This window comes from Vigna umbellata, chromosome 3, assembly GCF_029865625.1.
Source record: "Vigna umbellata cultivar VRB3 chromosome 3, Vumbellata_1.0, whole genome shotgun sequence".
Taxonomy (NCBI): domain Eukaryota; kingdom Viridiplantae; phylum Streptophyta; class Magnoliopsida; order Fabales; family Fabaceae; genus Vigna; species Vigna umbellata.
In genome coordinates this window covers 20,425,527-20,441,692 of record NC_142167.1, presented here as the reverse complement: position 1 = coordinate 20,441,692, position 16,166 = coordinate 20,425,527, and the positions used below count along the sequence as shown (strand labels likewise).

General features: G+C 35.4%; 1 protein-coding gene across 2 annotated transcripts; it reads left to right on the top strand.

Moving 5' to 3' along the window:
- Nucleotides 1-3,019: 3,019 nt before the first annotated feature.
- Nucleotides 3,020-14,317, top strand: KAK (HECT ubiquitin protein ligase family protein KAK). 2 transcript variants are annotated; one of them, XM_047317102.2, is made up of 18 exons: nt 3,020-4,177; nt 4,420-4,530; nt 4,658-4,774; nt 4,955-5,125; nt 5,199-5,360; nt 5,543-5,791; nt 5,933-6,054; nt 6,144-7,527; nt 8,982-9,077; nt 9,577-11,148; nt 11,256-11,480; nt 11,578-11,682; nt 12,695-12,775; nt 12,872-12,940; nt 13,035-13,163; nt 13,505-13,627; nt 13,716-13,923; nt 14,092-14,317. In XM_047317102.2, the coding sequence occupies exons 1-17, from the start codon at nt 3,326-3,328 to the stop codon at nt 13,779-13,781; spliced, it is 5,634 nt and encodes a 1,877-aa protein (XP_047173058.2). In that variant the 5' UTR covers nt 3,020-3,325; the 3' UTR covers nt 13,782-13,923; nt 14,092-14,317. The 2 variants fall into 2 exon arrangements, with proteins under 2 accessions (XP_047173058.2, XP_047173056.2); XM_047317100.2 differs by having other exon boundaries at nt 13,716-13,938.
- Nucleotides 14,318-16,166: the final 1,849 nt, after the last annotated feature.

The following is a 16,166-nucleotide window of genomic DNA, read 5'->3' as shown; positions in this document are numbered from 1 at the left end:
TAAAAACCGAGGAGTCGTCTCCTCGGTAGGAACAATTTGAGGAATAACGTAATGGATGTTATCTCGACACTAGCCTACACTTATTAGTTAAAAAAATGAGAAAAAACTCATATTTATGAAACGATTGTTAAGAATAAGGCATTTAAGAAATACAATTCCAAGTTACAATCTAGATAAAAAAAGGTGATATAGTATGGCACATGACAAACAATGTGACAACAAGGTCTCCATCAATTGGGAGGGACCATTCTAAGTGGTTGAAGATGTCAACAAATGTGTCTACCTCCTATAATGTTTATCAAGGCAACTGATACCTAATGTTTGGAATGTAAAAGGAGACACCCCATTTCTTCGTAACCATCATTGACTTTTTCTTCTACATGGATGTCTCCGATCGTTACCAATTCACTAGTTGCCTTAGCAGTTGTGATATCATCAACATCCATCACACGACCTTCATATATGTTTGTGTTGAAATCAAACTTGACATTCTTGAAGAGACCTTTTTGTAAATGAACTTTGCTTGCCCAAGCGTCTTGTTGAAGTTGTTGCTAGTGGTATCAAAATGGGTTAAAATCCATAGACCAATTCGACTTACTATGGGTCCAGGCTGGTGAATTGTTGGGTTCTTCGTGGGTGTGGATGAGGTTCATAACGATGATGGGGTGATGAATCATAGTTGATTGTTATTTTGTTGCTACGGATTTTGTTGAAGCAGTGCCACATGTGGATAAACAACGCTTGTTTGTGGAGAGATTCTGATTGACGTGTGAGATTTCCCGCTTATGATTTGAAAACACGAGTAGCTAGCTTGTCTGCAAAACAAAGTTAGTGTTACTACTCTTGATTTATCCCTGAATGTGTACATGCAATAACCCTAACTGTTACTTTGACTTGTTATAAGAAGAAATTTATAATATGTTAAAAGTTGTCTATGGCAATATTAAAACAATTTAGTTTATATACTAGAGAACGTTTGGAGTTTATTTTCTTATAAACAACTTTAGAATTGATTTTCTTATAAACAATTTTAATATAGTAAACTTATTTATTCGCCAGTTTTTTTCATTCTTTTTTTTATTTGTTAATATTATTAATTGAATTTTGGTTAATTATTTGTTTTTTTAATAAATATTAGATTTCACTTCAATAACAAATAAAATCATATAAGTAGTAAATTATATTAAAAAAATTATTTCATACTAAATTACAAATTTTTTACATTTTTAAAATTAATTTTAATTTTTCTCTCTTTATAAACATTTTTATAATAAAAGAAAAAATTAACAATTACCATTTTATATTACTTTAATAACTATGAGTATTTTGGTAATCTTTAATTTCTATCAATTACACAATTTTTTTTAATTTGTCACATCGGTCAAATCTTACACTAATTTTTATAAACTTTACTTTCGAATTTACTCTCACCAACCTCAAAATCCACTCAAACAAACAACAATAAATTTACTTTCAAATCTCCTCAAATTCATCTACTGACTGTCCCAAAATCATCCCAAATCATTCCTCTAAAATAAACCCACCCTTATAAGTTACAAGATTAATTTAATAAGTCTAAAATAAAGGATATAAGATGATATGGGTTTAACTCCCTCCACTGATATCCACTAACATAATACTAAAGAAAACCTAAGATGAATATAAATGATAAATAAATTGAGAGAAAAAAGAGGTTAATGTTAATGTGAAATTAAAATATTTTACTCTTCAAAATTTTAATACATTTTCACCTCGTAACTTTAAAAAATAAATATTATTTTTAACTTAAAGTTAACCGACTAAGAAAAATATATTAATTTAGTTTTAAAAGTTTAATAATTAGACTGTATTAAATTTTTTAATAAATATAAATTTTAATTTTGTATTTAATTTTTTTGACTAAAAATATATTTGAATTTATTTAAATTAATACGACTAAATGTAATATTCATCCTTTTTTAAAACAACTTTAAGTTGGGAAAAATATATTTGAAAAATATTTTTAAAACTTATTTTATACATACATTTTTTTAGATGATATATTTTCTTCAAATTTTCTTGATGTGAGGATTCAATGTCATGATGTAATTTATGGAACCTTTTTTGATATTATAAGCAATGTGATGATATTATTTTCTTAAACTAAGAGGTGAGAAATTTGTATATCAACAAGAATAGTTAATAACTTTTTAAGACAATGATACATATTTAATGAAAATATGAAATAAAATAAAATAATTATAATATATGTAAGTTATGAATAAATTTACGTTTACATCCTTTATATTATTTTATTACATGAAAAATATCATGATTATACATATATAAACATGGTAAGTAATTATTGAGAGTCAAACGCTGAATAGTATATTTATATGGAATATTGGAATTATAAATATTCAATATTTCAATTTTTAAAGTTAACTTTTGTTTTTAAATAAAGTTATTGACTATAATAGGATTACTTTGCACTTGGCATTTTTCATCGATGTCGTACTAAAAAATATTATTTATTTTCATATTTAGAATTATCTGAATTCTAACTTTATTGCAATTACATTGGACTAAAATAACTTGTTTAAAAAATTTGTAAAAGGTAGTTATTTCTAGAAAAAAATATATTTTATCATAAATATCTCCTTAATTATCTGCATGAGTTCTAAAAATGTTTAAAATCTTACACTTTTTTTTTTAAATTGTACGCCATATTTTGATATTTTGATTTACAAATATGCGTAATATTTTTTTTCATTATATTTATGTAAATTTTGTGGTGCAACCAATGAAAAATATAAAATAGTACATACTCTCGGGTGGCTGGTGTGGTGGCGTTGGCTAAAACGACGTCGTGGGAGGTGGAAGTGTACGCGCCACGCTGTGACAGTGCCACCGAGGAGCGTGGCTAGTTCAGTTCGGTTGGACGAAGGAAAGTGACCACCATCAAATAAAATTTTATTTAAATATTAAAAAAGGCAAAGAAAGTTACATATAAAAGCGTCATTTTATTCTGTCCCTTTATTCTTCCATTTCTTTTTCTTTCTTCCTCTCTTACCCATTTGCCTGGCTTAGGGTTTCCGGCAACAACCCTCTTTCGTCATTACCTCAAAATCTTTGTTTCCGTTGATTACACTCCTCCGAAATCTCACTCCACGCCTTGTTTGAAAACCGCGAATCCCCTCATCTGCAGTTTCTAGGGTTTCAATTTGTGGAAGATTCGTTCTACCGACAAAGATTCGATCCATGGTAGGGATTATTGGGCGGATGAAAGCGTGATTGACGCTCGGTGGCGAGCGAGTTGATAGACTGCGGGTTGGGTGGATTTTGTATGGAAACACGGAGCCGGAAGCGGGCGGAGGCTTCCTCAGCTGCCCCTTCATCCCCTTCCTCTGGTCCCACTACCCGTTCCAGCAAGCGTGCGCGTCTCTCTTCTTCTTCCTCTGCTTCCGCCGCCGCAACCACCACCGCATCTCTTTCTTCTGTTAACACTCGCTCCCGTGCATCAAGAACTAAGGAACAACCCTTACCTCCGAAGAATCCTCCTCCCATGGACTCTGCCAATGAATCATCTGGTTCCCGACGTGATCGCCGCAGCAAGGACAACTCCGACAAGGGTAAGGAAAAAGAACACGATGTTAGGATTAGGGACAGAGATGCTGACAGAGGGCTGGCATTGAACATGGATGGTGGTGCAGAAGATGATGATAATGACAGTGAAGGTGGTGTGGGGATTTTGCATCAAAATTTGACCTCTGCGAGTAGTGCACTTCAGGGGCTGCTTCGGAAGCTTGGTGCTGGGTTGGATGATCTGCTCCCATCTTCTGCCATGGGTTCTGCATCTTCCTCTCACCAGAACGGGAGGCTGAAAAAGATCCTTTTTGGGTTGCGAGCGGAGGGCGAAGAAGGGCGGCAGGTTGAAGCGCTGACGCAACTCTGTGAAATGCTTTCAATTGGGACTGAAGAATCGCTTAGTACATTCTCAGTTGATTCGTTTGTTCCTGTGCTTGTGGGTTTGTTGAATCACGAGAACAATCCCGACATCATGCTTCTTGCTGCAAGAGCATTAACCCATCTCTGCGACGTGCTACCTTCATCTTGTGCTGCGGTTGTTCATTATGGTGCAGTTTCAATTTTCTGTGCGAGGTTGCTCACCATAGAATACATGGACTTGGCTGAGCAGGTTGTTCTTTAGTTCATGCCTATTGTGGGACTAATGAAAATCGGTGTTTAAAACTTGTAAAACAAATATTATTATGCTTCAATGTTGAATCTGGTGCTGCCTAATTGCTTTTAAAATTATAGATTATAGTCTCCCAGGGTCATATTTTCAGTTGGAGAAGAAATTTTCGTTTTTTTATCGGTGACAGCATTTTGAAATGGAAATTCTTACAATTTGATTACTTTGTTTGATGGCATGAACAGTCCCTTCAAGCTCTGAAGAAGATATCTCAGGAGCATCCCACTGCCTGCCTACGAGCAGGTGCTCTTATGGCCGTGCTTTCTTATTTGGACTTCTTTTCTACAGGAGTTCAGGTAAATTGTCAGTGAAGGACTTACATTTAGTGTATGATTATAGTTTTGTTCTTTTGGACAGTCATAGTTCATTTGGCCACTGGTTCTTTAAGTGGCATGTGTAAGTTGACATTATTCTTCGTTTCAGCGGGTTGCATTGTCTACTGCTGCAAATATGTGCAAGAAACTTCCTTCAGATGCGTCTGATTTTGTGATGGAAGCTGTTCCTCTTCTCACAAACCTTCTTCATTACCATGATGCCAAGGTATGGTCATGTTTCGTTTTCAGTCTTGTCACGTAATGGAATCTGTATTTTTGCATTTTTCGTCCATAAATTTTCCTTTTAAGGAAGTTTACCTCGATAGGTGGGAAATTTTGATAATTATATTCTATATTATAAATTATTTGTCTGTACTTTCACCTTATGCATTGCCAATTTTTGTAGGTTCTAGAGCATGCCTCTGTTTGTTTGACTCGAATAGCTGAAGCGTTTGCGTCATCACCTGACAAATTAGATGAATTGTGCAACCATGGACTGGTAACACAAGCTGCCTCCCTCATCTCTAACAGCAGTTCTGGAGGTGGTCAGGCTTCTCTCAGCACACCGACATATACGGTAAGTGTAATTTGTGCTTCAAGTCTCATGCATTTTGCCTGTAGTTGTTGGTCCTTGACTTGGGTATATGCAGGGTTTAATCCGACTTCTTTCAACTTGTGCGAGTGGATCGCCTCTTGGAGCTAAAACTTTACTACTACTCGGAATTAGTGGTATTCTTAAAGATATTCTATCTGGTTCTGGAGTTTCTTCTAATGCCTCTGTTTCTCCTGCATTAAGTAGGCCCCCGGAGCAGGTATGGTTTAACTTCAGAACTCTTCCTTTTTTGGTCATTCACGTTTAGTTTTATATCGTAAGGGTTCATTTATCAGACTCTGACCTGACCTCAATGCACCATTATTTAGAGCCTTGATATTTCCAGTTCTGTTCCATTTCTGAAGAGAAGAGATTATTCTAATTATCTGTTCCAATATATAGATATTTGAGATTGTAAACCTGGCAAATGAGCTTCTTCCCCCATTGCCACAAGGAACAATTTCTCTCCCTATCATCTCCAACATGTTTATGAAAGGGCCCATTATAAGGAAGTCTCCCGCTGGTAGCTCTGGAAAACAAGAAGATTCAAATGGAAATGTTACTGAGATATCAGCCCGTGAGAAACTATTAAATGACCAGCCTGAACTTCTTAAGCAATTTGCTATGGATCTTCTACCAGTTTTAATACAGGTTGACATTTTTTGAATTGATCAATTGCTTATATTTTGCTTCATAGATTTCTTAAATTAAAAACTAGTTGAGATAAATTGCTCCATTGCTTCCTTATTTGTTTTTGGTTTAATTGATCGTATTGGCTTGCCTTTAATTCAGATATATGGTTCTAGTGTCAATGGTCCTGTTCGGCACAAATGTCTTTCTGTCATTGGAAAATTGATGTATTTCAGCACAGCGGAGATGATCCAGTCTTTGTTGAGTGTGACCAATATATCAAGGTATGTAGACCTTTAATGGTGTTGATATTACTTAATATCCTAACTGATTTTGTGGGTTCAAAGAATTTATGCATTTTCTATTTGATTAGTTTCTTAGCTGGGGTCTTAGCATGGAAAGATCCACATGTGTTGATTCCTGCCTTGAAAATTGCTGAAATTCTTATGGAAAAGCTTCCTGGGACATTCTCCAAGATGTTCATCAGAGAAGGTGTTGTGCATGCAGTGGACCAACTTATTTTACCCACAAATTCAACCAATATCTCTACTCAGGCATCTTCTGCTGAAAAGGATAACGATTCTATATCTGGAGCATCATCTCGCTCTAGGCGTTATCGGCGACGCAGTGGAAGCTCCAATCCTGATGGTAATCCTTTGGATGATTTGAAGGCTCCTGTTTCAGTGAATGTCGGCTCACCTCCAAGTTCTGTGGATATTCCAACAGTAAATTCCAGTATTCGCATGTCTGTTAGTGCAGCCGCAAAGGCTTTTAAAGATAAGTACTTTCCTTCGGATGCTGGGGCGTCTGAAGTGGGTATTACTGATGATCTTTTGAATCTGAAAAATCTTTGCATGAAGCTAAATACAGATGCGAATGAAGAAAGGACCAGTGGAAAGGGGAAATCTAAATCTTCTGGATTTGTTCTAGAAGAGTATTTAATTGGGGTCATAGCTGACATGCTAAAGGAACTTGGCAAAGGTGATGGTGTATCTACATTTGAATTTATTGGCAGTGGTGTTGTTGCAGCTTTGTTGAATTATTTTTCCTGTGGGTACTTCTCTAAAGAGAAATCCTTAGAAACCTGCTTACCACACCTTCGCCAGCAAGCACTTACAAGGTTTAAGTTATTTATAGCTGTTGCACTACCTCCCTCAACTGAAGTTGGGACTGTGCCTCCTATGACCGTTTTGGTTCAAAAGCTTCAAAATGCCTTGTCCTCATTGGAACGTTTCCCTGTTGTGCTGAGTCATTCATCCAGGTCATCTAGTGGGAGTACACGCCTCTCCTCTGGACTAAGTGCATTATCTCATCCCTTCAAGTTGCGGCTTTGTCGAGCCCAGGGTGAAAAGTCACTTAAGGATTATTCATCAAATGTTGTATTGGTTGACCCATTAGCAAGTTTAGCAGCCATTGAAGAATTTCTTTGGTCTCGTATCCAACGAAGTGAATCTGGTCAGAAGTCCACTGTACCTGCTGGTCATTCTGAATCAACTCCAGGAGCTGGTGTATCCACTCCTTCCGCTACCCGTCGTCATTCTACTAGATCCAGATCATCTGTTAATATAGGTGACACATCTAGAAAGCAAGTAGTTCAAGATAAAAGCACTAGCTCTTCTAAGAGTAAGGGAAAAGCTGTATTAAAGCCTGCGCAAGAGGAGTCAAGAGGACCTCAGACCAGGAATGCTACTCGCAGAAGAGCAGCTCTTGATAAAGATGCTCAAGCAAAGCCTGTAAATGGTGACTCTACTTCTGAGGTATACGGATGGAAACTAAGTTAGGGTTAGTTATTTGTAAAAATTAACTGCTTTAGAAATCAGTTCTGTATTATAACTCAAATAACACTTTTAGAGAACAATACTGTGTTAGAAACTGTAGGATGGTAGTCATGCGTAGAAAATAACTGCTGGTAGTTTTTTACTAGGAATTTAAGAGTATACATCTGGTAATATGTTTTGTAATTTGGCAATGTGAAGTCACTTTTAGTTTGTGGATAGAGAATACTTTCTGTTGGAGATTTCTTTCTATGGGACATCAAGTGTATTGCTGACTTTGTATGTGATTGGAGACTTTTGTCTCTGATATAGCAACTGTATTGCTGTATTTGTATGTTATAGAGACTTGTCTCTGGGACAGCTCGTGTATTGATGTTTGTGTGTGATTCAGTGTTATATATTATATTTGTTACTTTATGAAATGGTGTTATATTATATACTGTGAAATCCTAGGTAAGAGTTTGGAATGCTTCAATTTTTTTTATCTGTCAATTTATAACTTACAATTATTATGTTTTTATTAGATGTTTTTCCTTTTTTTTTCTCTCCCGTTCCTTATGATATGTATGACCTGACTAGGTTTTAGTTGTCCTTATTTTGGCTTATAATGTGAAATGTAAGGAGAATACTTAAAAGTGCCTATATAAGATGCAAAGGTGCCATATTGGATTGAAAGACATTGAAATTTTTCTGCTATATGTAACTTTGGACACTATATTTATTTTCTGTAGATCCTTAAAATGTTTTACCTCTGCCATTTAGTTTTATAAAGAGCTTTGGATCATAATTATTTATGATATAATCTCTTACACGAGAAAAACTGCCTATTTGTTCTTTTTAATTTTGCACCATTTATTTCTTTACGAACAGTTCAGTTGTACATTAAAATTAAGCTGTTGTAAGATTCCTTGCCTAAGTATCGTAGTTACTAAAAAAGTGAGGTAGAGTTAGCATTGAGAGGATAACTTATTATGTTGCATAAGGAGCATTCTTGTAACGGTGTATTTGGGATCTGATCAAATGGGTGCTTCATATACGCTAATCCCCATCCTTTTTTCGTAAAGTGCACACGTCAGGATTTGTTGCATTGTGCCTCTCATAATTTAAAATCAAATGCTTTATACAGTTTAAGTTTGATTATTTTTTTCTGGCATTATGCTTGTCAATTTCAAAGTGCAGTTCAGTGCCCCTTTTAGGGGGAAATGTTTTAGGATGACTTTTGGGCGGGCTTATAGTTTTCCTATTTACGTCATATTTTCTTTGTTTTTTTTTTGATTTTGTTATGACAGTGTTTACATGCATGCTAAGCTTTGGTCTAAATCATGAACCTAATTCAAGTATCCTGAAGTATCTAAAACATTAGTCTATTGCCACCCATCCCCCTCCCCCCCTTTCATTTTTCTGCCCTTCTATTGACATTTTCCAAAACATTGCAGGATGAAGATTTGGATATATCTCCTGTTGAGATTGATGAGGCATTGGTGATTGAAGATGATGATATTTCTGATGATGAAGATGATGACCATGAAGATGTATGTTATATACTGTTCTTCTTTTGCTAATATTATCTTCCTTTCTTAATCATAAGTATCTCATTGGAGTTGAGTGGTTACTGTGCTACTGTTACTTTTTGCTTTCTGTCATCATTCCTTTTTTTTTTTTTACATTTTGAACATTGCTTTTGATATGTTAAAATCTATGCATCTTTGTTTTTACTACCAGTGCTGGTGTCCTTCTATCTTGTTTGCAATATTTTCAAAATGAAATGCTGCTCTCTTTCTATCATTTTGTTGAGTATATGACCTTGTCCACGGACGATAATAATGGGAAATATTATACTGTAGGGATTGCTTGAAATTGTGTGTTGTGTACACAGGATAATAATGGGAAATATTATATAAGATATTTCCATATCAAATCATATAATGTCTCTGACATTTATCTGGATTGAATGTTAAAATTAAATTCAGTTGTATAATATATTTATGATTTTTACATATTTTGTGTTTGTTTTAATTTTTTTTGTTGCAGGTTCTGAGGGATGATTCTCTTCCTTTGGTGTGCTCTCCTGACAAAGTACATGATGTGAAATTGGGTGATCTGGCCGAGGAAAGTACTGTTGCTCCTGCGACAACTGACGGCCAGACTAATGCTGCTTCAGGTTCTAGCAGCAAAACTGGTACCGTGAGGGGATCAGACTCTACTGATTTTAGGAGTGGCTATACATCAAGCTCAAGAGGTGCAATGTCATTTGCTGCTGCTGCCATGGCTGGACTTGGATCTGCCAATAACAGAGGTTTAAGGGGGGGAAGAGATCGACTAGGGCGTCCATTATTTGGTAGTTCTAATGATCCTCCAAAGTTGATCTTTACCGCTGGTGGGAAGCTGCTTAATAGGCATTTGACTATATATCAGGCAATTCAAAGACAGCTTGTGCATGATGAAGATGATGACGAGAGATTGGCTGGCAGTAATGACTATGTATCCGGTGATGGAAGCAGGTTGTGGGGTGATATTTATACTATAACTTATCAGAGGTCAGAGAACCAAACAGATAGGACTACCCCTGGAGGTTCAAGCTCTAATGCTTCCAAATCTGGCAAATCTGGATCTGCATCAAATTCTGGTTCTGAAGCCAAGCTACATCAGACATCTGTATTAGATAGCATCTTGCAGGGTGAATTGCCCTGTGAATTGGAGAAATCTAATCCTACATACAATATATTAGCACTATTGCGGGTGCTAGAGGGTTTGAACCAACTTGCCCCTCGATTGAGGGCCCAAGTGGCTACTGATTACTTTGCAGAGGGTAAGATTTTGGATTTAGATGAGCTAAGTGTTAGCATTGGTGCTAGGGTTCCTGCAGAGGAATTTATAAGCGGCAAACTTACTCCAAAATTAGCTAGGCAAATACAAGATGCCCTTGCCTTATGTAGTGGGAGTCTTCCTTCATGGTGTTACCAGCTAACTAAAGCATGCCCTTTCTTGTTTCCTTTTGAGACCCGGAGACAGTACTTCTATTCAACTGCCTTTGGGTTATCTCGTGCACTGTATCGTCTTCAACAGCAGCAGGGTGCTGATGGTCATGGATCAACAAATGAAAGAGAGATCAGGGTTGGTAGATTGCAGCGGCAAAAGGTTCGTGTATCTCGAAACCGCATTTTGGATTCTGCTGCCAAAGTGATGGAGTTGTATTCTAGTCAAAAGGCAGTACTTGAAGTAGAATATTTTGGTGAAGTTGGCACTGGTCTGGGTCCCACCTTGGAGTTCTACACACTTCTCAGTCATGACTTACAAAGAGTTGGACTTCGAATGTGGAGATCAGGTTCTTCAGATAAATATTCAATGGAAATTGATGGAAATGAAAGGAAAATGAAAAGTAGCGATGGCTCTTCTGCTGGAGATGGAGAACTTGTTCAGGCTGCTCTTGGGCTGTTTCCTCGACCATGGCCTGCAAATGCTGATGCATCTGAGGGTACCCCATTTTCTAGAGTTATTGAATATTTCCGGCTATTAGGTCGTGTAATGGCTAAAGCTCTCCAAGATGGACGCCTATTGGATTTACCACTTTCAGCGGCATTTTATAAGCTTGTTCTTGGTCAAGTAAGTTATGGAATGTTGATGTCTTGTCAGTTGTCTGATTTCATGTGTATTCTCGATCTTTAGGATGATTTGTAGTTTGTATATATTTAGCCTTTGATATATTGCAGGATCTTGATTTGCATGACATTCTTTTCATTGATGCTGAGCTTGGGAAAACTTTACAAGAGTTAAATGCCCTTGTTTGCCGAAAACGATATATCGAATCTTTTGGTGGTTCCTATACTGATAAAATTGGTAATTTACAATTTCGTGGGGCTCAAATTGAAGATCTCTGCTTTGACACTACTCTTCCTGGCTATCCAGAGTACATCTTGAAACCTGGAGATGAAATTGTATGTATTCAGTCTTTTTCTCTTTCCTTTTTTTTTTTCGGTTTGGTTCTGATTCTCTCTTATGACAATTTCTTTGAATTTTTTTCTGAGCTTTCAGGTTGACATCAATAATCTAGAGGAGTACATATCCATGGTGGTCGAGGCAACTGTTAAGACTGGAATCTTGCGTCAGATGGAAGCATTTAGGGCAGGGTTCAATCAGGTATAATTGTTGATTTTAATTATATCTTTTAAATTTGACTATGCTTCTTGTTTGAGGATTGTGTGTAAGTTCTTAAACAGTATGTAATGTATTTGTTGTAACTGTGAATAGAATTTTTTGCAATTTCATTGTTGTCTTTTATTATACAGGGTCCATTCTTTTTCCGTTTCCTTTTTTGTTTCTCCCAAACAATTTGTTTGGAAAGGAAATTTGACTGGTGTTTAATTTGGTATTGAACATTAATAGTTCAGCTTTTTTAGATTTTTATGTTTAGATTCTATAGGGCACTTTTCTCTAGTGAAAATTACTACCTTTGTTTTCTCCTAGCCTTTTACTTAGTTTGCTACTTGCCTTGTGTCGTGATATGAATTTGGGTGATATGAATTTGGGTATTATGGGGTGTCCAAGTCTCACATTCAGTAGTATGCGATGATGGAGAGTATGGTGCTTGGTTCTCCCCCTTAATATCTAGATTTTTTAGGGTGGGTTTCCCGAGTGCTTTGGTACTTATCTCATCATATTAGAACTGATGGTGAGTATCTTGGAAAGGGCTACCTACAATGGGGTTTAACCGGTGAGGGGTTCTGACCAACAAGAGAATTGGGTAACTTGCCTCTGAGAGAAACATTGGCTCTCGGAAAGAGCTATAATAGGAACTTGGATATTATGGAGCCAAAGACCCCTCAGTGAAGTAGTCTGAGATGTTCAATGGTGTATTGAGTGTTTAGTTCTCTCCCCTTAATAGTTAGCTTTAGAGAGTGGGTTCCCTAAGTGCTTGGGTACTTATCATGTCCCCCTTACCTTTCATATCAAGAAAGGAAAATAAACGTATATATAAGTAAGTTATTCAGTGTAAAAATTTGACAAGTGAAATCAGCTGATAGGTCCTTGTGTGTGAGAGATAGGCTGAGCAATAGTTGGACCATGAAAAAACTAGTTGGATATTGTATTCATATCCTTATGTTGAAAAACTAAACATTTGTCACTTTCTCTCTTGTTCTTGTTAATTCAGGTTTTTGAAATCTCATCTTTGCAAATTTTTACTCCCCAAGAACTGGATTATTTGCTTTGCGGCCGTAGAGAATTGTGGAAGGTATTTTTTTTTTTTACTTAAATGTATTGCTGCTTCTTACAACAATATGTGAACTGTTACCTTGGATATGCCATAAATTTATTTTGTTTTCTGCAGACTGAGACACTTGCTGATCATATAAAATTTGACCATGGTTATACTGCCAAGAGCCCAGCCATAGTTAATGTATGATTCTTGTTCCTGTTGGACAATTGTGTTATTGGAAAAAAATATAGGCTTTGTTATATTTTAAGCTCATTCTGTATGATGCTATTTTCAGTTACTAGAAATCATGGGAGAATTCACACCAGAACAGCAGCGAGCCTTCTGTCAATTTGTTACTGGTGCACCTAGACTTCCACCTGGTGGACTGGCAGTTCTAAATCCAAAACTAACAATTGTGAGGAAGGTATACAACAATAAGTTTTGGTAACTTGCAACCTGTCTGCTAGTTCATTAATTATGCCTTAATGTTATTTTGTATCCGAAATCTTGAATGTTAGAATTGTCTTTATTATGTGAGGTGGGGATGATCCTTTGTTTGGGCTATTAGAAATCTGGTCATTACCAGTGTTACTTGCAGCTCTTTCTTAAGTAACATGATGTTTATGGAATCTTTGACGGAATAGTTATGACATGATAAGCAGAAGATTTACTTTGTATAGTTTTCCTCTTTAATCTCGTAGCAGGGAGGGGGCCTATACAAAATACAATGCTAATAAGTAATTACATTTACATGTCTTGGTGCAGCTTTCGTCAAGTGCAGCTAATGCTTCATCTAATGGGAACGGGCCTTCAGAATTAGCAGATGATGACTTGCCCAGTGTGATGACGTGTGCAAATTACCTGAAACTTCCTCCTTATTCTACCAAGGTAGAACACTGCAAAGCATTGTTGATTTTATGACCGTGCATGTCAAAGCATCTCTTGGTGCTAATCTTTGATTTCCATTTTAAAACAGGAAATTATGTACAAGAAGCTACTCTATGCAATCAATGAAGGCCAGGGATCCTTTGATTTATCATGACCTTCCGGAACTAACCTACCCGACCCTGCATGTTAATATGGCAAACCAGGGTTAATCTCGAGGCTTAATTATTTTTTTGGTTGCGTGTACTTTCCTCCTTGCTTCTCAAATAATGGCTTCAGTTGGGTCACGCACGTCAAAGGTGGGAATGGTTTGGGTGAGTTTACCATTGTGAAACCTTACGATTGATTCTTTATATTATTACCAGATCAATCATATTTTAAAGCAATTTAACCAAGAGCCTCTTACCGTTTTGCTCGTTGTCATTTGTTCATAATCTAATTCGTCTGAATTCCTTGATTACTGGCAGTTGAATTGGATTGCCTCATTTTCAAGGTGTAAAGGGATTTGCGGAGCTCGTTTTAGCTGTTCAACATGTAAATAGAATAGGAATATTGAGTAATTACCCTCCTAAATTTTTCATCATTCTGTTTCCAAGTCAAAATTATTGGCAGCTAGTTATATACATGTATGGAAGATGGTAAAAGGAATAGAAATATCAAATACTATGCTTTATGATTTGACATTTTCCGTTAGATCTCCTGTTCGGTGCATCATAGTGCTAAAATACCAATGATTCTAAGATGTTTGGTATGATTGTCCCAGAAAAAGGCATTCTTACAATAAATAAATATCAGTTACTAGCCTCTAGCTACGTTATATTACCCATAGTGTAAACTCCAACACAGGTAGAAAAACGATATTTTTTGTTTTGGCTAAAGAACGTGGGAGACATCTCAACGTAAACACAAATAAGCACGAATTCTATTCTATATCGGGTTTCGGCTTTTGCGTACTGAGATTGTGTATATAGGGAGACTGTATAGGCGTTTTGTAGCATTTTAAGTTACGAAATAGTAACCCGTACGAAATGCTTGATAACCATCAGTAGGGTTGGCTCTGTCCTAGGCAACATGGACACTTTGTATTACTTTAAAATTTTCAACTTCGTTCTTAGTCGTTTGAGTAATTTGAACAAACTTGGATATAAGATTCGTCATCATATATAATTATATTTTGTATAACTTCTTTTTTATCATCTTGTTCCTAACAACTAAAATTCTCTTGGTGCCTTTTTTTTTGCTAAATTCGGCACTTGTAGTATAAAAAGATCAATAACACACAAACATATGGTATGGACTTTTACTTTTTAGTTTCCACAACAAAAGTTAATGAAAAGTAATTATTTTCTCGAATGGTATATGTATAATTCAGCAGGGAATTTAAATTTGATGATATAACTTTTTTTCCTATGTAAACAAGTCAAACTTCGAAGTTATTGTGCAAAGAAATTACGTTGAAATAATTTATAATTAGTTTCTAAAATGGGTAATTTTGTGTATATTTCAGAAGTTATCCCATAATGTCTGCTTAAAAAGAAGTGTTCGAGGGTTAAGATTATTTAAAAATGGATGTTTCAGAGAAAAATGTCAGTAAATTTTGAAACTTTGAAAGATTAGAATAGCACAACTTGTAACTTTTAAGGATCATAGTTATCATGATTTTGGCGTTTGTTTGTTTGTTTATTAGTTTATCATGCTATATGATAAACTAAGAAAAAAAATAGTTTGACAATTAAACTTATAAAATTCATGTTTTTTTTTTATTTTTTTCTATTTCGGGTTAATTTAAGGTTTGTTTGATTCAATAATGATTCTTAAAGTCATAAAAATTTACATGGCATGTCAGTAAGATAAAAGTATTCATAATAAGTATTTAAATAAATAAAAATTTAACCCTAATTTTAGATACTAATCCTCGCTTACTTAATTACTTATGAATAAAAAGTAAAAAAACAAAAATACTTCTTTAAATTGGTTTTGCCACTATTTTTTATCCACTTTATATAGTCTTAGCTGATAACCCAAATGAATAATTTTCTGAGTTTGTTTACACAAGTTATCTGTACTTATCGTTTTTTGGGTTAATTGTGGAGTCCAATTTTAACGAGATAGACATAAATATTATTTTCGTGGACAATTTGATGACGAAGATGAATTCTTAAAAAGACAGTGAGTTTTGAATTAAGTTTTAGGAGTTTAGTTTAAATTGGGTCACACAGCACTTAACTTTTAATTAACTTTTCTGGTTCAATTTTTTGTGTAATAAAGCATTAATCAATGAATAAACCGCATTTGGTCTTAACCTGCCAGTTAATAGTTTTCACATATTTTGGTCCAATTCTTAAATGGAAGAAGATAATCATTGCATTTTAGTTGCTTTGATCAACTTAGAAATGATAGTTGACAAATCTCAACCTCATTATTACTGTTTTTAAAAGCATAATAAATTACTTCTTTGGGACTAACCATTTTGGACATCTTATATGATATGATAGAATATTCGTACCGCATGAACAAGTAAGAACTCTGGATAAAAGCTTAA

What these genes read in the sequence shown, in the direction of transcription:
- KAK (XM_047317102.2), top strand. Translation starts at nt 3,326, where the DNA reads ATGGAAACACGGAGCCGGAAGCGGGCGGAGGCTTCCTCAGCTGCCCCT. An exon ending in TCTTTTCTACAGGAGTTCAG is followed by an intron (nt 4,531 to 4,657) that starts GTAAATTGTCAG and finishes TCTTCGTTTCAG; the next exon opens with CGGGTTGCATTGTCTACTGC. An exon ending in AGTGTGACCAATATATCAAG is followed by an intron (nt 6,055 to 6,143) that starts GTATGTAGACCT and finishes CTATTTGATTAG; the next exon opens with TTTCTTAGCTGGGGTCTTAG.